We start from the raw sequence: 25844 nt of genomic DNA, 5'->3' as shown, positions 1-25844 counted from the left end.
AATTAAAGGAGTCGTCAGTTGCGGTAAAACAACAAAAAAACTCGAGCAGCCGGGCTACGTAATAAGTGTAGGGGGGCGTGTTTGCGGTCATGTCCAGCGGGTGTGTGGGCGGGAGCGTTACACAGTCGCTCCACCTCAAGTCACTACTGCGCAGACTGGCTCCAAACTTGCAAGATGGCAGCCTCCACAAGCGGGATATTTTGGCTTCATTTTTGCACAATGGGAGGAGGCGGTGTCGCGTCGTCCATGTTTTCTACAGTCAATGTTCTGTATGGGCTCAAAATGTGGTCATAAATATTTTGTACTTGTAAATCAGTTTTGTACTTGTAAATCAGGATTTGTATGTGTAAAAAGAATTTGTGCGTGCGTAAAAAAGATTTGTATGTGTAAAAAGATTTGTGTGTGTGTAAAAAGATTTGTATGTGTAAAAAGAATTTGTGCGTGCGTAAAAAGATTTGTATGTGTAAAAAGATTTGTGTGTGGACTTAGCCAAAAAAAACCCTGCAAGTTACAAGTACGAATTTTGACCCTATTTTTCTTCCTGTCATCTGATTGGTCAATGTCATGTCAATCACAAATGTAACAATCCAATCAGAGAACAGATGGGTTTGGCTGTCGGAGGGCACTTTTTGAACTGCAGGTCCTTGAAGGGTAATACAGTTTGAAGCTGGAGGATCTCTATATAAATATCCGATAGCAGCTAGGTCCCCTTACTTTCAGCAGCTGTTGAAAGGATAAAGTTGTGGTATGTCAATGGTTAGAAATACCATTATTACTTTAGGATTAGTTTAACACAAAGTCAGGGCTGACCCGGGACCATTGCTGTGAGTCACAGTGCGCAGCATAAAGGTCCTTTCACATCGGACGCAGGATGTGCTGCTAATGCTAACTGCTAACTAAAAGCAAAGGATCCAGAATTTGTTGCGCTGGCTGCTGAGCTCTGTGGGTTTTTGCAGCAGCTCTACCTGTACTAGATGCACCTGCTCCTTGTCGTTTCTATCTCTGACTTTATGTCCTCTACAACAGTTTCTGGGTTTTTGCTAGTTCTTCAAATGTTCAATAAAAACATGTATGCTAATTCATAACGAAGAAAGCTTTGTAATGAAGACTGTCATTTCCAAAACACTGCCCCCCCCGCGTCCCGCAGCGCTGTTGAAAAGGCTGTGGAAGTCCCTGTATAAAGCACGTAGACCTGTGACACAAAAATCACCAAACTCGGACGACCACAGACTGTTTTCCTTCGTGGTGATAAAGGAAAACGCTGGGTTGGCATGTAAAGGGCATTTATTCCTTCAAGGACCTGCAGTTCAAAAAGTGCCCTCCGACAGCCAAACCCATCTGTTCTCTGATTGGATTGTTACATTTGTGATTGACATGACATTGACCAATCAGATGACAGGAAGAAAAATAGGGTCAAAATTGTACTTGTAACTTGCAGGGGGTTTTGGCTAAGTCCACACACAAATTTTTTTTACACATACAAATCTTTTTACGCACGCACAAATTCTTTTTACACATACAAATCTTTTTTACACACGCACAAATTCTTTTTACACATACAAATCTTTTTTACACACACACAAATCTTTTTTACACATACAAATCTTTTTTACGCACGCACAAATTCTTTTTACACATACAAATCCTGATTTACAAGTACAAAATATTTATGACCACATTTTGAGCCCATAGTTCTGCGCACTCAGCCAGAGACGCGTGTAGCGGTTGCTAGGCAACAGTTTCTCCTTTTTTCTTTGAGGGTGGGCGGGGTTAAACGCAGATCAAAGGACATCACATCCAAGGATCAAAGGAGTGATGTCACAGGCAAGGCCCTTAAGGCAATGTCTTAAATACCCATAAATAGCCTGACACACACACTGCTTGTGTTTAGTTCAAATGCATTTACTCGCCTAAAGCCTTCAAAATTGCTTCTATTAACAGAATTTCAAACCCATTTCAAACACACCTTTAAAATTCAAATTATAACTTTAAGAAAAATACCTAGAATAAATTTCACGAAACAAAGACACACAACAAAAATGAAACATAAAAATAAAATGAAAAATAAAAAAGCCAGTGGTAATCTGGACAATTGCAAAACTGATGACACAGCAAGTGCTGTGAAATCACTTGTGGGCCAGTTGTTCGACAACATTACACCTGAGCAGTGGGACGAGTTTCTGTTAGGTCGCCCAGACAAGGTCACCACAAAACAGCTCACTACATTTGTAGGAAACATGGTGAACCTGTGCCCGCAGTCAACAGCTGCAAACCAGGGGTCTTCCCAGGGCACCCCTGCACTTGACGTCTCCTCTTCCACTGCTGGCAGAAAAACAGTCGAGCCAAGGAAGACTGCATGTGGCAGTGGGTTCGAGAAAAAACTTAAAAACCTGTGGAAGTGCCTTAGGCGACAGTCAAGTTCTGTCAGCTCCGCAGACGGAGTTGAAAGCGCCATAGAAAATCCAATCATTGTGCCATCTTGTGCCGCTCCTAAGGATTACGCCGTACACTCAGTCATTGACGGTGTAATTTACAGGCCGAAAAAAGCAGCGCACCTCCTCCTGCTGAAACTTACAAGAAACAAATGTTTGACAAACTCTGGCCTGAAGTGGAGTCTAAAGATGTAGAAATCGCAGAAAATGTGGAAACGGTCATTTTCTCTGACATCTGTAAGGAGCTGGCTATTCCAGAGCATGCTGTTTTCGCCGCCATGGTTTTAGACCAAAAACACCAAGAAACGATCGTTTCTACATTCAAAAAACACCTGGTGCCGTCATGTGAAAATACATCTAGTTCTGTAAAAGCAGAAACTCCCGCTGTGGAAAAAACTAAAAACCCACAGAAATCCTCTGTTAAACATGAAAGCAGCGTGCCGGCTGAAAACAACTCTGAGGATAAAATATGGCTGAGCACACTGATTCAAACTGTGCTTTCACAGTTGACTAAAATATCATTGTCCCCCTCTTCTGACTCTCTGCATGAACGTTTGTTGGAGAAGGTCTGGGCTGAAATCCAGAACATTAAAGTGCCTTTAGGCCCAGAAGTGCTGGAAAAGGTTGCCAAGGACATTTTCAGTGATCTAAATGAAAAAGTAACAGCTTTAGACGAAACACTGATTGACACCACAGTTTTTTTAGTATTCAAACAACGTCTATTGGCATTAACAGACACGTGTCAAGTTCAATCACGTGAAAAAGAAGAAGAATACAGGCTTTCTGTGGAAATCTGTATTGAGGACGTGGTTAGGCGTGTTCTTGGGAAGGAAGGCGTTTGCATCCCCTTAGACAGGCTTGAAGCCATCCAAAACCGGTTTACCACTGTAGTCTGGGCAGAAATCAAAGAAGAATATGTTAAAGTCCCATTGGAGAACTTTAAAAACCTCAGCAAGTTGGTTTACAAATCTCTTTGCAAAGAGTGGCCAGAGTTCATTCTCACGGTTATGCAGTTACAAAAGCCAATAGTTGAGGAAACAATCGTGGAAGTGTTCAAAAACCACGTAGCAAAATTATCTAAAAAACCGGGTTGGATGCGCCGGTTTTTCTCGTCTGCACGCAATTTGTTTTTGTTGGAGCAGAAGACAAAATAAGGTTTCTGTAAGGTAGGGGAATCAACTGAAAAACATTTCTTAAAAACTAATTGGAGCCATTTTTAAAATCACAATGGCTCTTTAATCCATCGAGTCATTTATGAAAATCAGCTGACCGGTCGCGACAGATGGCCGTCCCCTCACTGAGCCCGGTTCTGTCGGAGGTTTCTTTCTCTTAAAAGAAAGTTTTTCCTCCCCACTGTCGCCAAGTGCTTGCTCAGAGGGGTGTGTCTGTTGGGTTTTTTAACACTGTAAGGTACCAAACCTTACAGTAATGCATTGTAAGGTTACCTTACAGTGTATTACTGTAAGGAAACCTTACAGTGTTAAAAAGAAAACCCCAACAGACAGGTAAGGTAAGGTAGCAGTACAAACCTTACAGTAATGCATTGTAAGGTTACCTTACAATGCATTACTGTAAGGAAACCTTACAGTGTGAAAAGACCATCATTTCATTTCATTTCCCTTACAGATTGAAGTGAACTGAATTGAACTGACAACATAACTAATTCAGCACTTCAAATTAACATCAATAAAAATGTTTAAATTTCATGCCCTGATTTCTGTTTGTTTTCATTGTCTGTTAGTTGAACAAATACATTCATACCAACTTCGTGTTTCATTTAAATGTGTAACCTATTTTTAAACCTTTCAAAAATCTGATGTGATATTTTGTATTTTGACTTATTTCAAAACACACATTGATTCATGTGTGGAGGAAGACAATTTAACATTTTTTAAAGGAGGGAAAAGAAAAGAGCCAGCTGAGTCTATTATTGTTACCAGACAAGAATGTATCTGTACCAAATTTTGAAATATTAAATCCAAGAAATTTAAATCATTTGACAAAGTGATTAAGTGAAGCATTTTGGATCTACTCAGTTTTGAATGATGAGATTTTACTTAGTTGTTAAAAGCCAGAATTGTGATTTAAATCATAATTCAATTCATCTCCCAGCTCTGTGATTATTACTGTTATAGGATTGTTAAAAGTATACTCATCACTTCTAGTAGCACAACAATAAACTGTGAAAAATGAATGAATAACATTGTTAAACTGGATATGGCAATTTTGTTTGTGTTGAGCTTATTCCTTGGTCATTTGGTGAAGACAGGATACAGAGCCAGAGGGCTCTGTGTGAACCTGTGATGACACAAGTGCTGACATTAAATTGTGCATTTTTATTTTACTATGAATGACAAACAGGAAGTTGGTACATGCAAGAATGAAATGTCCCCAGTAAATAGAACAGAATAGCCCTTTTGTCACGGTACTGGCTTAACCATCATACATCCTCTCTGTGCTGTGTGTGTTTCCTCCATGCTCCCTGTATTTTGGAATTCTCTTCCCAGTTTTGTTTTCTACCTTTATGGTTTGAGTTTCATGTTTGAGTTTTTGGTTTTGTTTTCTGTATTAGTGTAAGAGTTTTCCAGCAATAAAGCTGCCGTTTTGAGTTTACTCCCTATGTCCTGAGCTGTGCCTTCCACACAGCAAACGTGACACCTTTACTGTCATTGTACATGTACAACGAAAGTGTGGATGCTCCACACCAACTGAAGGAATAAAATATTCATTGTAAGACAGCAGGAATAAAAAAAAACAAAACAGAAATGTATACAAAAGGAGAGAGGGGCACACATTTCACTGTAAAATCTAATCCAACGTACGTCCACACGTACCCGGGTATTTTTGAAAACGCAGATTTTTCTATGCGTTTGCACCTTTCGTCCACACGTAAACGGCGTTTTCGGTCACTAAAAACAGAGATTTTTAAAAATGCCTGCCAGGGTGGATATTTTCGAAAACTCCGTTTTTGCATTTACATGTGGACGAGGGAAACGGAGAAAACGCAGCGTCGAAGGTGTGCGCCACGTTATTGTTTCGGTCAAATGAATTTCTACAATACTGTTACTGTTAATTTTACTCTCTGCAGTGTTTAAATGCTTACATATACACACACAGTTACTGTCCCTCCACACATAGGACTCGGTTCTGCTTCTATGCCCCATCTTTGTTTACTCTTTCCCACCCAGGCTTCTAGACTTCTGTTTGGCCAACATTTCTACACGGTTAGGAATATATCGCCACCTGTTGCTTTGGCATGCTCCTAGCAGCGTTTTCCTTCATTTCTGCGTTTACGTGTGAACGGGATTATTTTTTAAAATGCAAACGGAAAGTCTCCGTTTTCAAAAATACCCGTGTACGTGTAACGTGCCCGGGTATTTTTTGAAAACGCAGATTTTTCTGTGCGTTTGCATATTTCGTCCAGGCGTAAACGGCGTTTTCGGACACTAAAAACGGAGATTTTTAAAAACTCCTGCCACGGTGGAGATTTTCGAAAACTCTGTTTTTGCGTTTATGTGTGCGCCTTTTTTTCACGTCACACTGTGCGCCAAGTTATTGTTTCGGTGAAATGAATTTCTACAATGGCGGACTTAGACAAATTACTGTTACTGTTAATTTTACTCTCTGCAGTGTTTAAATGCTTACATATACACACACAGTTACTGTCCCTCCACACACAGGACTCAGTTCTGCTTCTATGCCCCATCTTTGTTTACTCTTTCCCACCCAGGCTTCTAGACTTCTGATTGGCCAACATTTCTACACGGTTAGGAATATATCGCCACCTGCTGCTTTGGCATGTTCCTGGCAGCGTTTTCCTTCGTTTTTGGTTTTTGCGTGTGGACGGGATTTTTTTTAAAAACGAAAACGGAAAATCTCCGTTTTCAAAAATACCCGTGTACGTGTGGACATAGCCTAAGTTAGGACAACTTAGACATTGCATGTACACAGTAATAAGAATAACCTGATTATTCGCAATACCAATTGTATACCCACTAAACATCAATTGCTACTAAATTGAAAGAAAACATTTTTTGCTTACACAAATTAAATGCAACTAAATCACATTATGTTTTTTTCTCATATTTATAGTACAACACTTAATATAAACATTGCAAGTATGATTCAAAAAGAATTAACAACACTTCTTGTAATGGAGTTAAATCCAACTTTTATTTTCAAAACAAAAAAGTATATCAGCCAACAGACTGGACACTGTTCTGTTGCACAACAAACAATATATTGCCACTATTAGAGCTTGTGATATTTCACTATATTTTAAATATATACAGTGGCAGTGGATGTCCTGGTGTCCTGCAAGAGCAAAAAAATAAATAAATAAATAAATAAAACATTCTTTATAACACCAACTTATTTGATATGAATACTTATGCCATCTATTAGACTTAATTATTTTAAGATTGTCATTTGTACAAAGTCATGTGACCATTACTTTTAATTGTCCTAATATGGTTGTCATTTTGCAGAAAGTGCTAGGCGATTAGAAGCTTTATTTTCAGCTTTAGAAGTGCAGACATAAGGTGTAGGAAGCTGTCTCCACAACCACAAGTTCCTGTTTTTACAAGTTTAGCAGGACTGCTACTTCTGCCTTTGTACATGTTGGGGTGTTAAAAGGTCATGCTCTAAATGAAGTGACTAGCGATGTCGTTGAGAGGTCATGTTTCATGTAAGGTGTGTCAGGAAGTGACACACACACACTTTGCTTACACATGCTTGACTTAAAACTGTCACATGGTTAACTGAATTATGTGTAACCTCTGTTGTCAATAAAAGACTGAGGCGGACGCAGAGGTAGTCGGAGTTGCTGGGATAGGCAAGTGGAAGCACTGCCCTCCTGTGGTGTCTGTGTGGTTGCTTTCAATAACAGTTTCTGTTTATCAGCAAGGTTGACTTAAACCTAACACCATCCCTCCATTTTCTTCCACTTATCTACAGCTGGGTCATGGAGGCTAGCAGCCTAAGCAGAGAAACCCAGAGCTCCCTCTCTCCAGCCACCTCCTCCAGCTTATCCAAGAGAATTCTAGCGTGTCCTGGAAAATGCCTAGGAGGCATCCTTGTCAGATGACCGAACCACTTGGCTCGATCTTACGTTCCCCTCTTTCCTCATTTGTGAACAAGACCCTTCTCAGTGTGGGGCAGTAACGTATCACTGACACAGATTGGGCACTCCATCCGTTTCTGTAGTCAAATGGACATGTCCATCTCAAAGTGGTAATCTATACTGAAAACTATGGCCAATAAGAACTAGGTTTTAGTTCCAGGGGGTCATTATGAAACCATAAGTAGGCTTTTAAAGCCAAGTACAAGTGTAGTATATCTTACTGAGGTTTTGTATATTTGGAAAAGGCAGAATAAAAGGCAGGAGATAAGTAAAAATCTGCAGCAATTCTGATATTCCAGTGTTTTAATACGCTAATGTAAGTTAGCTACTAAATTATCGTGTCATGGTGACATCGGAGATTTGAAAAGACTGAGTGTTATTGTCATCATCTGGAAATATGCCTTATGCCTTAACGGCATTTCTACCTCTGTGCTTATAATTATGTTGAATTAGGTTGATTATGATTATGTTAAACAGCAATGACCTAAAATTACTGTAAAAAGGTATTCCAATGAAAATCAATGCCTTGATAAACTGCACGCAGGATGATCTTTGTTAGGAAAATGGCTAATTTATGATTACTTAAATGAGGCAAAGTATACTCAATTTGGTCTTTATTAGAACATAGAAAGTGTTTGAAAATTTAACAGTGTTTTCTGAAAACCCTCTCTCGTCTGATCATTTCCTGATAACATTTAAATTTACAATAATTGATTACACAGTTGTGAGGAGTAGATTTCTTCACAGTAGATGTCTTTCTAAAAGTGCTGTAACTAAGTTTAAGAATATAATCCACCCACTGTTATCATCTTCAATGCCCCGTACCAACACAGAGCAGAGCAGCTACCTGAACACTACTCTAACAGAGGTCGTTTATTTTGTTAATAATTTTATCTCCTCACTGCGTACGACTGGTGAGTAGAGCTACAACAGCAACTCATAAAAGATCGCTAAAGTGAAATTACACAAGATGAAAAATGACAATATATGAAATTGCTATGAATTCATTATCATGTGAGCCCTTAAATGAAAGTCTTTCTCTGAGTCTGCTTTTCCTGAGCTGTAAAGTCTCACCTGTAGCTCCAGGTCTTATGAACCTGTACATGTCAGTGTGGTGCGGTGCTGCATTTCTACTTTTATGTCACAAAAAAGCTGCTCTCACTGTAATGTAACATACTTTAATCTAACCTCAAAGTCATGTTCTACAAATATTTTCCTTGTAATCCAGATCACTATGAACATCTTAAAGGATATTACTTTTTTTTTTCTCCTGAATTGCCCCTATGTGTTACACATCTCACTGTCTATCCCTTTTTTTGCTTTTTAGCCTGACCTGTCTCCCTGTATCATATGTATGGTCAGCTAGGTCTGTCATTTCAGCTGCAGGCAACTGCAACCGACAAATAAAGCTTATCCTTATCCTTATATCTGACACTTAAAATATCAGGAGGAGGGAAGGAAATCCTCAGATTTGTCACAGTGTCCCCGTGTCTCTCCTGTGGAACAAGTGTGCATATTTTACAGAAGGAGTGCTGAGACATACATCAGAGGATGTCAAGTAAATAATGTTAGTACACCGGTTTCTCTGATGAATTTAAATTCCAAATATTAAAAAAGCGTGCTGATAGAGTTTACCTAAAGCAGACCGATGCATCATTAAAGTGCAGCTTTACAAACAAAACAACAGAAGCACTTGTGCAGACTCATTATGAACAAATATAGAATAGAATAGAATAGAATAGAATAGAATAGAATAGAATAGAATAGAATACCCCTTTATTGTCATTGTACATATACAACGAATTTGTGAGTCCTCCACACTAACTGTTCCAGAATAAAACATTATTTTGTAGACAGCAGGAATAAGTAGCAAACAACAGAAATATATACAGCCAAGAGGGATATATACAAGACAAGAGAAAACCCCATTAGTAAACATCATATTCATTCATGTGCAAAGGTATGCGTCAGGAAATGAACATAAGTAAAACTGTGAAGAATGCGTGCAGACAGCAGATCAATTATGAGTACAGTGGATAAATAAATGTTATGTGACTCGTGTGCATTAATGCAGTAAACTTCAATTCTATTGTATTTTTAATTTCTAGTTGAATACTGAACTCTGTCCTGACAAGAGAATCACCTTTGAGCTTTCATCATTAACCTGGCGCTAATTCCGCGCAGCAAAAGCACCGAAACAAAACACCCAAGTAGTATTTTTAAGTTCCAACCTGTGTCACCATTTATGACATTTAGTTTTCTATATGGGGTTATAATTGATAATAAAGAGCCATGCAAACTCGGCTCAGATCATTAAAAGTTAAGTAAACAAGTTGTATACATGTTTATCTTCCTCTACATCATCCCTGTCCTGAGTCTCAGTAACGCGGCTCCATTCCTGCTGCAGTAAATCACTGTGAGCGCAGTTACCTGTCCCGGGTCCCTCCTGCGTCTCTCTGCTGTGTAGAGCAATAATCCTGTTTCCAGTCACCCATTCCCTGCTCACACGTTCCCCTCCTGAGATCCTGAGCTCAAACCGCACGGACCGCCGTCTCCTCCTCCGCTTTATCGAGCCTCCTGCGCCGCGCTGCCCGGGACTCTGAATATCTCACCCTGCTCATGTTTCCTAGTACACAGCCTGAGACTGTGATGGCTTACGCCTGTTCTGGGGCCGGGGCCAGCAAAGGGAAGGTGAGGGAGGGGAGGCATCACGCTGCAAAAAGTAGGCTGTCTAAATCACGAATCCACGGTGGCGTCTGAAATGTTACTCAGAGTTGTCAGGTTGTGAAAACACCCTTTGGCTGGTATTTTAATAGCCTTCTGTTTGGAACATAATACTGCAAAGCAATATTATAACTAGTCATTAGTGAAGCCTGAGTAATTATAATGATAAATTAGTAGACGTGTGCAGATTCTCTTCAGTCTTTTCCCGAAAGTAAGCGCAAAAACTGTGAAAGCGGAACAGAAAAGCATGACTAAAGCCAAATGAGCTGCCTATTAGTGTATCAGACCATCTTCAAGGTCTAATGTTTTCCTCGTAATAAGAGTTATTCCATCAGATTCAGCACAAAGCTGAATCACCCATGTGTTCCTTTGGGGTTTATCCAAGGTAGTTAGTTATTCGAAGGACGTGACTAAGCAGCAAGAGCCATATGAAGGGTTCGAGCCCTGTGTAATTATTGTTTGTTTGTGTTTATTTACATTTAATGGGGGAAGTTAACTTTTACTAACAGCATGTGCAAACATACCATCAATGGCCCAGTCATGTTGCTCGTCTTATAGAGTGTATAGTTTGACTTCTCACCTGATGTGAACTCAAGTTACCTCCTATGACCTTGTCAATGTTGTCTAAATTTGTGGCTCAGCACAGACTTCACTGGGAAAGTTTGGAGGCTTGTAAATGGCATCTCTTTTTTCTCAATCCCTAATATTAATATACATCATAATATATAATCTGCTAATATTATTAATATTAGTAATTAATCTTAATTCCTAAAAATATTATTGATATGTTTATTGTGGCAGGGGTGTGGTCTCTGGCTCCGCTGCAGTGGGCTCAAGGGGCTCAGCTATGAAGGTTGATGGGACAAGTGGACATGATCGCATAAATGAGGTCTCCTTCCTTTGAGTGACGCCGGGGACCTGAGACGAGAGAGCATGGAGTCTGGACTCAGCTGCAAAGCTGACTGCCAGGAAAAAGACCACAGTGCAAAACCACAAAGGAACATTTCTGTGCTCTAAATAAATGAAACCAACTAGGTACTCAAACTATGTGTGGGGTCAAGATCTTTCCCCGGTAATATTACTAATTAATATTAATATTGACCTACATTTATATGCTTTCCTAAATGCAATTAACAAACTGCCTCTGTCATGTTAGTAATTACCGGCAGCTGAATATGATCTCCTAGTTTTTAACCTTGCTCTAAATTGCGCAGGTCACTGTGCATGTGTTTAGAAAACAGCACAACTTTTGTAAATCACCAAAACTAACCACAGCTATCAGCACTATTTAGAGATTTTGCTGCCTGATTTTAGTAAATCTGGCCTCAAGCATTTCAATTCTCATCAGGCTAGATTGTCACTGTTCTTTGGCTGCTTCAACAATACCGTAATTTACCGCACTGGTTCCAGAAATGTTAAGTCAGATGCTTTTTCCAGACAGTTCACTTCTGACACAGATCGAATCCCCAGACACCATCATGGCTACTACCTGTGTGGTACTTAGTGGGGTCTCCTGGGAGGTGATGGAGCTGACAAAACCTCTGTTTCCCTTCCTCTGTTTGTTGTCAAATGCTGCATTGGAAGCACTTGATTAGTATTGTCTACCACCCTATGGCAAGTCACACCACCTCCCTAGTAAAACATGCTTTTTGAATAGGGCAAAAAAAGAAAGGAAAAATGGGGCAGCAGGCTGGGACAGTGAGTAGCACAGTGGCCTCACAGCAAGAAGGCCCTGAGTTTGATTCTAGTGCTTTTTATCTAATAGTCACACTCCAATGAATGCATCAGAAAGCAACCTGGAGCTAGTGTCTTGCCCAAGGATACCACTGCCAACCTCAATGGCTGAGAATTGAACCCAGGTCAACTGGCTTGGAAGCTCGCCACTATACCACCATTGCTATAATGTTAATGTATGGATGATGAACAGATGGTGCAGAAAGCTGCATCTGGTTAGAATGAAAAACCAACCCCAAACTGGAAGAGTTGGCTGGATTTGTACAAAATGAAGTGGATGGCAATGAACAAATGCAAGAATATCAATTGTTATACTCTCATGCACTAAAGAGGATGTATGCTGTATCACAAGACACAATAAGACAGCTGATCAATGATTTTTTTTTCACTACCTCATTGACACGAGGCATTTTGTAGAGGCTCTAGCAGCTGTGGCAGTTGTTTGACTTCAAATGACAACTTTAACATCTGCATTTTAAAGTTTTTTTTCTCAAAACAAACATATTTTCTTCTTAAATCGGTCCAAATACTCTGTTGTAGGCACCTGAACTTTAAAGTTGGAACTCAGGATCAAAGTTCCCTGCTAAAATGGAAACAAGAACGCAAACAAATACACACTCATCGATCAAGGTAAAACAGTTTATTCAAAACCAAGAGATAGAACATATCTGAAAGACAGTTCAGTGAACAGTTTTGCTATTCAAGGGGAGAGTGTAGGTATTTTGTTTTTTCTGACAATTAAATGGTCCAAACTAAATTTGATAAACCTGGAAAAACGCAGTTCTTAAAAGTAACACATTACATAACTGCGCTGATCATTTTTGTATAGTCCCTCTTGCATAACCAGGGGTGTTGCTGTGATCAGTTTCTAAAAGTGAATAACTCAGCGTTCCTGTTAGCCATGTACAGTAGTCGGATGCTGCGCACACAGCCGGCAGCAGCTTCCTGAAGCTCCTCGTCATCGGATCCCATCATGTGGATCAGTGGCTGTGGAAGTATACAGGACAGAGCTGACAACCAGCAGAAGAATGTATTCCTAACAAATCTCATTTACTAAAGAGTGTTTCTCAAAACTGAATTAAAACACCACAAAAACATCAAACTTCGAAGCATGAAATGCATTATAATACACCACTCCACACATCGGTGTTGTTAGTTAAAAACACAAAACATGAAGTGAGCCAGCCTATGGGTGAAAACGCTGTGAACTTACAGGATAAGTCCAGTTAAAATAAAAAAAACTGCTGTTCTTCTTCTACTTATAACCACATTATTTTGTGGAAAAAGTCAAAAGCAGCCTGCTCAGTGTCGAGGAGTGTGAGTAAAACATTTGCCCTCCAGTTTCATGTGATTTAAGTCCAAATATACATTATGGAGTAGTGTTGCAACTCTTAAGTGGTACATTAATAAGGGCAAACATAGAGACAGATTAAAAAGGGTGTTATTTCTTGAATTGGCACATATGTAACACCCATTTTTTAAAATCTAATACAAATTTAAGTCTAAATGGAGGACACAAAAAAGCAATTTGAATGTGACTGAACTTTGGAGTCAGAAATCTAGGTACCACAGCACTGTAACTGACCTGAACTACTTCTTTTTCGTGCATGGTAATACAGTTGTTGGGATTTCTCGACAGCTGATACAGGGCCATGGCTGTGCTCCGCTGGACCGAGCCTTCTTTCGACTTAAGGTAACGCACAAGTGGTGCCACAGCTCCAGCCTCACCAAATGATGCCCTATTGCTGCCCCACATGCAGCACTGCGCGATGGCATCAGCAAGATGGTGACGGAGCCTGTCATCAGTCTGGAGAGAAATAGGACGGTATTGAATCGTGGAGAGCATTTCTTTTACATTGCCCAGAACAAGTTGTATCTACTAACACACTCCTCATTAGCTGGATTCACACAGCAGTGAGTGGTTACAGAGCACCTAAACTCAGCGTAAAGACAGTATATGAATACTGACAACAACACTAAAACCCTGTTGTTTTTCCCCAGCAGTGAGGTGTTCTTACTGTGTTAGTCAGCTTGGCCAGCGATGGGACGACCCCGAAATCAGTGAGGATTGCCAGATTCTCCTCGTCTTTGGCTATTTTGCAGATGGCAGCACAAATACTTGCCAGCACCTCATTGTTTGTTGAGCTCAGCAATTTAACAATCAGTTGGAATCCACCGATGAGCGAGCGTGCCGTTTCTCCTGCATCCTAGAGTCAAAAAGTCTGTTATTGGCTGCAAACGAACACAGAAGATGATCAAGAGGGGAGCAGTCCAATGAATCTAGTCCAGTGAATAAAAGAAGAGATGCAGACTGGGACATTTGAGAATCGCAGACAAAACAAAGGAAAATAAGTACTAACAAAGCCCAACCCTGTTTCCAGAAAATATCAGGATGCTTTTAAAAATGTAAATAAAAACAGAATGCAAGCATTTACAAATCATTTAAAGAGAAATTATCAAATGCTGAAACTCAAACTTGAAACTTAATTCATGAGTTGAGAAGTGGGTAACAAGAAATTGGAAAATTTATGTTATCTTTAAAAAAACATCTTTAAAAAATTATTAGTTCATAAAAACTTGGTTCATTGCTTGATTAGGTATAAAAACAAAATCCCAAAGATGCTGTCTTAAGATGGGCACGGACTGACCTCTTAACAACAGAATAACATTTATCAACATGAAACTAAAGCATCTAATATCAACCTGGGTAAAAGCACCGGATGGTCCCTTTCTTCTTTAGTCTACAGGACGTGGTGTTTGTTTTAACCTGCTTTAACCTGCAATTGTGGGTAAGACTGTGAAATGTGTTCAGAGACAATGATTTTTGGAAGTGTTCCTGAGGCCATTCAGTCCACAATAGAATCATGCTTGTTTTTAGTGCAGTCCAGTTCAATCTAGAGCCCAAATTTCACAAGAACTGATATTCAGCCTTGTCGCTAACACAATTTCTCCAGATTCTCGAACTGTACTGTAGATAAAAGTCAATTTCAAGGTTAAGAAGGTTAAGAAGGATTATTCTGAAATTACTCCAATTGCTCCTTTATAGATTGTTAAACATCTGCCCATCTCAACTAATGGGAAACTCTAAACTCTTTTTATACCCAATCATGTTACATTTTTTCAATCAATCAATCAATCAATCAATCAATCAATCAATCAATCAATCAATCAATCAATCAATCAATCAATCAATCAATCAATCAATCAATCAATCAACCAACCATACCCAGTCCATAAATCACTGGGTATGGACACAGTGGGTACATCTATATTAAATTTACAGCATATCATAAGTTTATATGCTTTCTATGCGTTTAACATGTCATGGTTACAAATGAATATAATGTTATTCTGTGCATGTTTGCTGCTCTGTCCTCTGGGCTACAGGCACCCCAACTGTGTGCCTCTGGAGCTAGAAGTATGTTGAGAGAAGATTTGAGCTGGGAAATCAGAAGCCATGCCACAGGATATTACTCAGTCTTTCTCCCCGCCTGCTTCCCAATTCACCAATCCCTTTGTGCCAAGGAAGCTTCTCTGCTTCATATTAGCCCAAGGTTCATGTAAGCCTCTTCTGACACAGCTCTGCCCCTGTTAACCTCCCAGCAGCAGCAGGTTGAAGGAAGAGCTTAGGAGACAAGCTTGATGATATAAGATGGCTTCTGTTATGTGAGAGGGATAACCCTTTATTCTGTAATAACATGAAGACTGCAGAACTCTTTGATTTAGAGGATAAATATGTGCTTCACTTCACAGAAACAGGAGAGACGCAAGAAGCAGTTTTAAGTCACAGAGAACTAAAGAAATAGAAATACGTACCTCTGCATTCTCAGTGCATGCACAAAGAGCCCAAGCAGCACTAGACTGAACATCTGCACTGGGGTTTTTTAGCAGCGACCACACCAGACGGATTCCATCAAGCTGGTCAATGATTCTGAAGAGAGAGAAAGACATGAAAGTGTTGTGAGAAAGGAGGGAATGAAAGAAAAGAATGAACAACCAAATAAACAAATGTAACACATTTTGCCCACTGTGTGAAACTCCCCACAGTAACTGGCTATATTTTATCATACTGACAATTTTTTTATTGGGCTTTTGATTCCAAACACATGTAATGGGTTCATTGTTAGTTAGCATTAATAGACGTGAATTCTGACATTAAGTTGTATTTAGGTTTAGGTATGTTAGTCTGACCAGCTCAGCTCCTAACAGTGACCGCAGGCCTATAGTAAAACACTGGGAATTAAACCACAACCACATCTAACACAGCAGGTACAATAAACAAAGCTTTTAAAACCTGTCATTAAGCTGGGGATAAAAGCGTAACCTACCTGCATAATTACCAATTTAAAAAACAGGAGATTTCTTGAAGCATCAATGCATGACCAGTTAATGATACCGTGTTTAGATCCTAGACTTGATGTCATTCTTTTGTAAAACTGCATGACCATATTGTCGAGAATATGTGAGTGTGTGAATATATGAGTCAGACACATCACATTTTAACAGGCAGTTTGCCTTGTGCAAATTGTACTTGTGATGTACAGAAAGCGACAGAGACTTACACCATGTTATCCTTATTTGTAGCACAGGCACCCACTGCTTTGGTAACATTCACAAGCAGCGCCTGGTTAGATTACAGGAAGATGAATCAGTACAGGATCAAGTTTTAAACATGGCATCACCCTTAATGCAAAAATAATGAAAAATAAAAAATCTATATACCTGGTTTGGGCTTGTGAGCAACTTAACTAGTGGTTTGATGCCTCCAAACTCACGGATGGCAGCCTTGTTAGCAGGTATCTGGGCAAATTCTCCCAGGGCTCCTACTACATTGACCAAGACTTCTTCGGGCTGATCAGTTAGCAGACTAACCAAGATCTCCAAGGCTTTGTACTCCTGAAACCTTTAAGGAAAGAAGACAAAACTGGGGTTGTATGATATTAACTAATCACTTCATATAATTTAGCAATTAGTTATGTTAACCAAAGAATGTGAAACAACACTAAGTGTTTACTAGGTTGTGCTAGACTGGGAACTGTAAACATTTGTGCCATCACTGGCAGCAAAAATGTTCACAGATGAAAAGTCAGGGGATGAATAAAGTACTTCTTATCTCACTTTTTAATCCATTCAATAGTCTGAACCATGTCTGGACCACGGTGTGAAGTGGTTTGAACAACAGACGGATAACTATCACTATGTCTAGAACCCCATGCAGGGCATACTATTCAAACTTATTTAACACGGCATTAGTTGCCGTGCATCTGCAAGACACACTGCAACCCACCTCTACTCACCTTCTCCTTTCATGCCGTTTCTGACTAAATCCAGCATGAAATACGAGGAAAATACATGCATATCCACAATGGGAAGAAAACCAAGTCAACAATAAATGCAAAATGTAAACAGCTAGCACACTGTGTGGCTCCAGTTTTGCCTTTTAACTGCACCATGGAATCAATGTCTGTATTATCATTAATCAAGAAAATGGCTAATATGCGCTGCTGTCCAGACCATGTAAATCATCAGTCACAGAAAAGAAAAAACATCCTGTTGTCTGCAGTGGGCCACAGGGTCTCATTTGACCATGAACTTAATGAAGGAAAAGAGAAGAAAGTCGACTCTGCCTCTCATTACTCCTGTAGCAAAACATATTCCAAAATGATTTTCATTTCAGTACGCCACTCAGCCTGTGACTGATTCTGAAATGAGCACATGCCCCTAAAACCCTGTTACCATTTACGGCCTTTCCTTTTTGACAGTAATGGCTCTGTCGCTTCATTCCAAGCTTTTGCCTGACCTAGACATTTTAAGTGATTCAAATAAGCCTGAGAGAGTACGATAAAACAGATCCACTTACACATTCAAGTGGGCATTAAAAAGATTTGCTGTGCATCATGCTGGTTTCCTGGTGGCCAATTTCACCTTCATTAACATTCAACTGTGCATGTCATCCAAAAAACACAATATAACACAACACACGGGAACCAAACCACAAAATAAGAGAACTCTGTCAACCTTTGTGACAAGTTAAAGTTAGAAGGAGGACAACCAAAGTGTTTTTTAGTGTTTGTAGTGTCACTAAATGTGCTTTACATAAGATTAATGGCATCATTTCTTCTCCCATGGAGGTTATGTATTTGAAAGTGTTTGTGTGTGTGTACATGCATGTCATTCTTTCTGTAAACACTAAAAATTGTTTTTATAATCCTAATAAAAATGTCTAAGGGTGTAGAGTGGGGTCATGCTTACCATCCATTAAAGTTTGGCTAACATCCTCCGAGGTCTCGAAAGTTGAGTTGATGATTTATTGGTCAAAAATTGGTAAAAAGCTTCAAGTGTAGTGTGTATTGTCAACATACAGAAAGTACCGTACAGACCTATTTAAAACTATGTCCATTACTGCCATTGTTTGTATTGATAAGAGATTCTAAATATCACATTACTTTGGACCTCTCACCTCTCTTTCAAGATCAAATGCTCATAAAATGTCTTTTATGTTGTAAACTGCTTAAAATTCTACTGCCATTGTTTGTAGGGGAACATTTAGGAAGTGATACTGGTATATGGGAATTCTAAATATTACTTTATAGTTTACATCCAAATATCATGTAACATTTGACCTCTGACCTCACTTAAAGAACAAAGAAAACGATATGATTATATACAAAATACAATACTGTTTCCTTGAAAGTAAATACTGCCCAGAGAGTGAGCTGCCTTGGCTGAGGTTTGCACTGTCTGGGTGCTTCTTCTGTTAGTATCATTATTATTATTATTATCGGTAGCAGGATAACTGTTTTATAGTGTGACAATTCATTAAGTAAGGCAGAGACCCTGTACTGACAGCAAGTGTTTTAAGCTGCTAAATTACTGATGGCCAGTTAAGCTTTCATTGTGTCAGTTATGACATATGAAGTGCAGAAAGCCTTGTGAGTGCTACTGAACCCTTTTTCTTATTATTTTTAGAATACCACTGAAATCTGAACTACACATAAGAAAAAAGGCATTTTCTCACCTCAGGAAAAAGCTTTCAACTTCATATAGTATTTTTTTTTTTATCATAGCAATTATGTGACGTCTATGCAATCAGCATCCACACTGATCCTTTTGTTTAGCAGTGGAAAAAACTGAAATCTTACATAAAAGATCAGAGTTGACAGAATCCATACAAAACAAAACAGCTGGTTGTGAATGGCTGAAAACCTCTATAAAAATAACATGTGTTGATGGTATAATGTCCCTCATGCACAGAAGTCAGCAGGATGCGTTTTATATCCACCGCTGCTACTCATGTGTTCACAAACTGCTGTTAACAACATCATCCTGGCAGACATATGTTCCAAAAGGCATGGGCATATGTGGATGATTCAGTGTTTTACTGCTATCAATCTATTTCATCAAGTGATTAGTCAAAGTCATACTAATCTGTTACATATAATAACAAACACACAATGTATCTAAAAAGCTATGACTACAATGTTCTCTGTATCTCTTTTATTTTCTGTATTAAAATCTGTGTGTGTTAATGAGTGGTACTGCTCTGTTGTGTGAGGTATTCATACTTAGTTACATTCTCCTGGCTTATGGAACACTTCCATATTGCACCGGTAGCAGCAGCCAGAAGTTGCTTGTTATCTGCTTTGTGCAGCAGTGAGACCAGTGGCTGCAGACCTTTATACTTGCGCACCAGGTCACGGGTTTGCTTGTCCTCTGCACACTGCAGAGCAAAAGAGAGAAGTGAGAGCTAAGTTAATATTGTTATAGAACTCTTTTAGTCCACATCCTTTATTCTCCAATGGATCCAAGACACAGACAAGAAACAAGGTACCTTAAAGATAGCACTGGCACAGTGCATTTGTAGCTCATCGTTGTCACTGCTTAGGTTTCTGACCAAATCTTTGATCATGCCTAAAGTCTGAATGTCAGTCCTGTAGCTCTCCTGTAGTGACACAAGAATAAACAGATCACATAACCATGAATGAATCCATTGGGCTGAAGTTTTGAACTTTATCTTGACTTTTATTATCATTATCTCAGCTCAGTCAAGCCCCCTGCCACTCAAAAATATATTTTTAACCTTATATCACTGGTTGTTTTACCTTCACTGTCCAGGCTGTTAGATGTGTAGCATTTAATAGAAGAACAGTGTTATAAGCCAATTTGGCACCAAAAGATACCTCAACTCACTATTTTGAGTTTCCACAAAATGGAAACTTGTCCGCCACACATTTTTCAATCCTTTTACATTAACGTTAGAGGAGAATCTATAAAAGTTAGTGGAAATATCATATCCAACAATGAATCATTTGTTTTTTCATTGTTTTTTCTTGTTTTGTTTTTTTTGCTAGTCACCAAATTTTTGTCAGAAGTTAAATATAATTTTAATCTTGTATTGTCCATTCATGTCCATTTGGTATCCTAGTAAATATTCACAGCAGTAGGACAACACTGACTGGTAATAAACTGTGGACAGTGAGAGAAAGACTAAGGGAACACTTTACCCTGCCTAGGAAAGGTTTTTCCAGGCCTAGAGAGGGTTCTCGAGAAAGAGCACCTGGTGGCTGGATGCAGCCCGAAGAGAAGACATCGGCCTGCTCTCCTGTAGGTCCATCACCCACAGGAGGTGCTGTAGGGTTAGGCTCAGTGTGTCTCAGGTACCAGCCAAGAGTGAAGGCCATGGTGGCCCGATTCCCGGCTATTGAGGCTGGCGACTGGGTCCCAGCCTCCCAGTCTCCTCTCTAGTGGGGAAGGAGCCTGAACTAGTGTGTGAGGTCGAGAAATACCGGCTAGATATAGTCGGTCTCACCTCAACACATAGCTCAACTATGGAAACAGTCTCCTAGAGAATGACTGGACTCTGTTCTAGTCTAGAATTGCCTTCAATGGGAGGTGGTGGGCTGCGGTGGACATCCTTGAATTGGAGTTTTAATTAGTGGACAAGAGCGTTTGATCCCTGCGCCTGCAAGCCAGGGAACAGGTCCTGGATGTTGTTTGCGCTTGGAGTACCCAGTGTACCCAGAGTATCCACCCTTCTTGGAGTCGCTGGGTGGTGTGCTTGATAGTGCTCTGTCTGGAGCTTCTGTTTTCCTACTAGGAGACTTCCACACTCATGCCCAGTGAATTCCTTGCTACTTCCTTGCTACTAAACATCCCACAGTCAACTATTAGTAGCATTAGCTCAAGAACAGTGCATAGAGAGCTTCATGGAGTTTGGTGGATGAGGGATTGTGGTGTGGGGTTGTTTTTCAGGACTTGGGATTGGCCCCTTAGTTCCAGTAGAAGGAACTTAAAAATTTTCAGCATACCAAAGCATTTCTGACAAGCTCATGCTTCCAACTATGTGGGGAGAGTTACGGAAAGAATGGCAATAAGTCAGAATTGTTTTGTGCTCCTCCGGGGCTCTCCTATGTCACACATTTTGTTCACAATCTTTAAGAACAGAATTTGTATGAACAACCAAGTATCAGAAAGTTTCCAGCTTCATGGCCCCCAGAATCTCATGTGGTCTTGCTGGCTGCAGGTGGTGGCCTCCAGCTCACACTGGAGCAATTCAAAGTCAAGCATGAACCAGTGGACATGAGAATTAACACCTACAAGTCTAAGGCCATGGCCATCAGCAGGAATAGGGTAAATATTTTGACCCCTCTAGGTAAGGGGCTCGTTGCTGCCCCAAGTGGAGGGGGTTCTTGTTCCCTTGATTGAGGGAATACAGGAGCAGAAGACTGACAAACAGATTACGGCTGCTGTACTCGTCCGTTGTGGTCAAGAGAAAGCTAAGTGTGAAAGCAAAGCTGTCGATTTACCGGTCAATCTACGTCCCTGCCCTCACCTATGGTCACAAGCTTTGAAACTAGCAGAAAACCAGGAGAAACTAAAAACTAAACATTTTTAAACAACAAAAAAAACCATGTAAATAAGAAAGTTAACTCTGAAACTAAATTGAATTTTTAAAAGAGTTAAAATGAAATAAAAATAAAAACTAATTAAAAAAATGCAAAACTATTATCAGTTCTGTAAATGTATTTACAATAAAAAAGATAGGGAAATTACTAGCATTGTAATTTAATAAATATTATTTGCAGTATATTTTTTTACACTTTTAATAGATATTTTAATTTGACAACTTGTTGTCAATCCTAGGCCCTTCTTACCTCTGATGCACATTCCTGTAGGGTGCCAACCACTGGAATAAGCATTTTCTGAAGTGGAGACTTGAGCAGGCGTCCCAGCAGAGGGATACCCCCAGCCTTACGAATGGCCTTCTTGTTCTTGGTGCTCCTACTGCAGCTCCATAATGCTAAAGCCCCACAACAGGCCACCTCTATATCCTCCTCCTGGCTGGGAGTCAGGCTGGCTAAATTAGGAAGGCAGTCCAGCAGCTTTACCTGATTGGAGATATAGACACCCCCAAACTTACATGTAGATAAACACACAGATAAAGCTGTGTGCAGACAAGCAAACACACTCTAATCTGATGATCTCTACATACAAGATCTGTGAGCCTAACACAAATTCAAGAACTAAACTCAAAAATTTAGTTGCTAGATTTGGGTAATAATTAATGGTTCCAGATGGAAATTTTTGGTCATGATGGGTGGAATTAAAGTTCTGTTACTAGAATGTTTCATTCAGAGAGGATGTAAACATCAGAGACGCTAGGAGTGGAAAACTGTCAGGATAGATGTTGATGTTAGGCCTGAAAAGTCCAGTGTGACCATTTATAGCCATCATTCTGTGTTCATTTGATTTGGGGCTGAACAAAATAAACAAGACATGGCGGCTAGATTAGGAAGGCAGTCCAGTCAAAGATCCCTTCATCAATAATCACAAATGCAGGTCAGAGGATGTAGGAGACATTCTATCTGGTACCCAGCACCCACTTTCTAATTTAAAAAAAATGATGACCACTATCAGGCATCTACTGTGTAAAAAGGGAACATAATTCTTTGCTTCAAGGAAGCCAAAACAACAACAAAAATTTTACCCTTTGAACTATGTTAATATATGGATTTCATCAGAATAAAACAGAATTTTTCTCAAGGTTTTCATGTTTTCTGAGGTTATTACAAAAAAGTACTACATCATAAACAAGCTGACCTGTGTTTTCAAGGAAAATCTGCCACTGTTGGACATTTTTCATTATTACCAGTACAGAAAAATCAGGTTAAAATCTGCAGTGTTTTTTCCTGCTGCATTCCTCACTATGGGATTTTAGAGCTTGAGCCATGTCACACTCTGAACTTACATTTTACTGTGCTTACACTCACCAATTTATTGATACCACCATATAACCTGACATTTCTTCTTGCTCTGCGGAACTTGGCCACGTTAGCGATGGTCTCAGCAGCTAAGGCCTTCAGTTCCTTAACTGGTGAGTCCAGGATCTTCACTATGCTCTGCACACCTCTCATGTCAACAATAACTCGACGGATTTGTGAGTTGTGGCTGATGGTTCTCAGTATTTTTAGAGATCCGATCTAATCACAAGAACACACATTAATATTAAATATAACCAGTTAAAAATTATGTTTGTTTTATGATAAAGAAACTTATGCCTACAAAAGGTCTCTAGTAGCCAAAAAAGTAGCTAAACTTTCGACTAAAAGTAGATAAAATGTTTCAGTACAACCAAGTTCAAAAGCACCAACACACACATCTCATTAGGAAGGCTATAGAATAATTGCTACCCCATTGTTTAGACAGCATGCTTTCTACCTTGCACTCATGTTTCTGAAACTAAAACACAAGCTGGCACCAGCTCTGTTCATGCCAGCAGGCCATGCAGGTCCAACTTTGCCATGGATACTTACTTTGCATTTGTGTTCATCTGTATCCAGCAAGTTAAGGAGGACTTTAAGGCCACCTGTGTCCTGGATAGCCATTTGGCATGACTCCTGCATCAAATTAAAGTCCATCATGGCACAAAGAGTGTGAACAGTGACAATCTGGTCACCATCCTGAAACAATAATTTCAAACACAAATGAATTAAAAAGTAGGAGAGGAGGAAATAACATTAAGAATTCTATATTCTCTCATACCGCTCTTCCCTCTTACTCTGTTGTTTCTTTTCATAATGCTACGCATGCTGGAGCTGTTTCATTAATGCCACAGCCTTGTACTGTAAGTGTTTAGCGTTGTGCTGGTTAACACTGATAGAAAAAAAATGATTTGCTGAATTCCTGGTGTTCAGTTTGGCTCATGGTAGGTTTCACCATCTAATGTTAATGATATTATAAAATGACTACTGGGCAAACTCTATAAATAACTGTGCTGTGTGGCATCCAGACACACACACACACACACAAAGATGTTTATTTGAAATCTGAGTTTGCTTCTGTTGTGCAGAGTGAACTTATCATACCTTGAGATACTTGACCAGTTTCTGGATTTGCCAGTATTCAGAGGGCAGGTCTGTGTTAGTCTCTGGATGGCGATATGGCTGCTCCTCTTCCTCTTCACTCTCAGTGGAGCTCTCACTGAAAGGTTCCCCTGGCAGGGCTCCTGCTGATGTCTTCCTAAAATACAAAAGACCAGCTTCTGACTTTTTAATTAGACATACAATCAAATCCCTATATGTCTAACCTCTTGGTTGAATTTACCACAATTGCAGATCTAGAGGAAACTCTTTAAAGGAAAACTTACAGTTTCTGGGAAGACACGTGTCCAGGTGAAGAAGATGCAGATAATTCTGCTTTCGTCTTGCTCTTGGCTCTTTGTCTTAGATTTTTGTGCTCATCTTCAGAACTCTTAAGGGTTTTATTTTCCTCTGTTTTACTATAATGAGGTGAAATAAGAGTCATTATGGCTGCTTCATGGCTACAATCAGATCCCTTGCACTTCTAACCTCTGCTTAGTTTAATTTACCCCAGCTGCAGAGCAAGAAGGAACCCTTGTAGGTTTTGACAAAAGATATCTTACCGTTTTTGGGAGGACATGTGTCCAGGTGAAGAAGATGCAGAGAATTCTGCTTTTATTTTGCTCTTGGCTCCTTGTCTAAGACTTTTTTTCTCCTCTTCAGAACTCTTATGGCCTTTATTTTCCTCTGTTTTACTGTAATGATGTGAAATAAGACTAATTATACCTACTTCTATTTTGAGATGGTCATTTTTCTGGCATAATCATTATTTAACAATTCAGGACAGGGTTCAGCATTTTTTAAGCAATTACGAATAAAAAGACTTTTATCTTGAGCCAGTTTCTCCTCAGATGGGTACAAATATCCTAAGGTAAAGCTGCAACAGCTCAGCCCATGCTAGATCTATTTATCAATCAAAGACCATATGTGATAGATCTTTTGGGGATTCTTTTCTCATACTTATTCCTAAGTTTTGTGTTTAGCAGAGAGCAAAGAGGGTTTCCCTTGAATTTCTAAACCATATAACCATGTTTTTATAACATCTGACTGCTAGCAGATACACTGAGCACATGTATTAAAGACTTGGCATCATGATCATCAAAGTTCATCTGCTCTTCAAGAAGAATACCTTCAATGCAATAAGTGAGGAATCATCACATACCCACATGTAGACAAGATACCACTTGGTCTTGGTTCATATATGTTCCTACGTGTTGTGTGCAGCTCAAGCTGTAGTTGCTCATTCACAGTCTTTTCCTTTTTTGTTGATAGTTCTTGAACTGCAGAATCCTGCTGGTAAGGGGGAAAGCAAGAAGGTGAAGAATGAGTGTAAATACCTCTTCAAATTTGCAACAAAACAAGCGAAATTTGACTGTAAAGTGCTTTGTAATCTGACTGTAAATTTCTCAAATTCTTGCTTATATAAAAAAAAGCTATTCTGATTAATCTGATTAGCATTTCTTTGACTTCTTG

General features: G+C 39.5%; 1 protein-coding gene across 4 annotated transcripts in view; it reads right to left on the bottom strand.

Moving 5' to 3' along the window:
- Positions 1 to 12655: 12655 nt before the first annotated feature.
- Positions 12656 to 25844, bottom strand: part of odad2 (outer dynein arm docking complex subunit 2) — a 28791-nt gene continuing 15602 nt past the window's right edge. The window contains exons 8-22 of one of the 4 annotated variants that reach the window (XM_039616876.1): positions 25534 to 25661; positions 24935 to 25066; positions 24659 to 24790; positions 24378 to 24531; positions 23826 to 23972; positions 23283 to 23492; positions 22167 to 22400; positions 19844 to 19954; positions 19578 to 19732; positions 16735 to 16915; positions 16575 to 16636; positions 15829 to 15943; positions 14031 to 14219; positions 13598 to 13819; positions 12656 to 12999 (exon numbers count right to left, since the gene is read on the bottom strand). In XM_039616876.1, coding sequence (XP_039472810.1) covers positions 12874 to 12999; positions 13598 to 13819; positions 14031 to 14219; positions 15829 to 15943; positions 16575 to 16636; positions 16735 to 16915; positions 19578 to 19732; positions 19844 to 19954; positions 22167 to 22400; positions 23283 to 23492; positions 23826 to 23972; positions 24378 to 24531; positions 24659 to 24790; positions 24935 to 25066; positions 25534 to 25661 — 2298 coding nt within the window. In that variant the 3' untranslated portion in view covers positions 12656 to 12873. Of the gene's footprint in view, positions 13000 to 13597; positions 13820 to 14030; positions 14220 to 15828; positions 15944 to 16574; positions 16637 to 16734; positions 16916 to 19577; positions 19733 to 19843; positions 19955 to 22166; positions 22401 to 23282; positions 23493 to 23825; positions 23973 to 24377; positions 24532 to 24658; positions 24791 to 24934; positions 25067 to 25533; positions 25665 to 25844 lie in introns of all 4 variants that reach the window. The other 3 variants (XM_039616875.1, XM_039616874.1, XM_031728331.2) reach the window with 3 other exon arrangements.

This window comes from Oreochromis aureus, linkage group 9, assembly GCF_013358895.1.
Source record: "Oreochromis aureus strain Israel breed Guangdong linkage group 9, ZZ_aureus, whole genome shotgun sequence".
Taxonomy (NCBI): Eukaryota; Metazoa; Chordata; class Actinopteri; order Cichliformes; family Cichlidae; genus Oreochromis; species Oreochromis aureus.
Note: the sequence above shows the minus strand (reverse complement) of the source record. Positions and strands in the feature narration are given on the sequence as shown.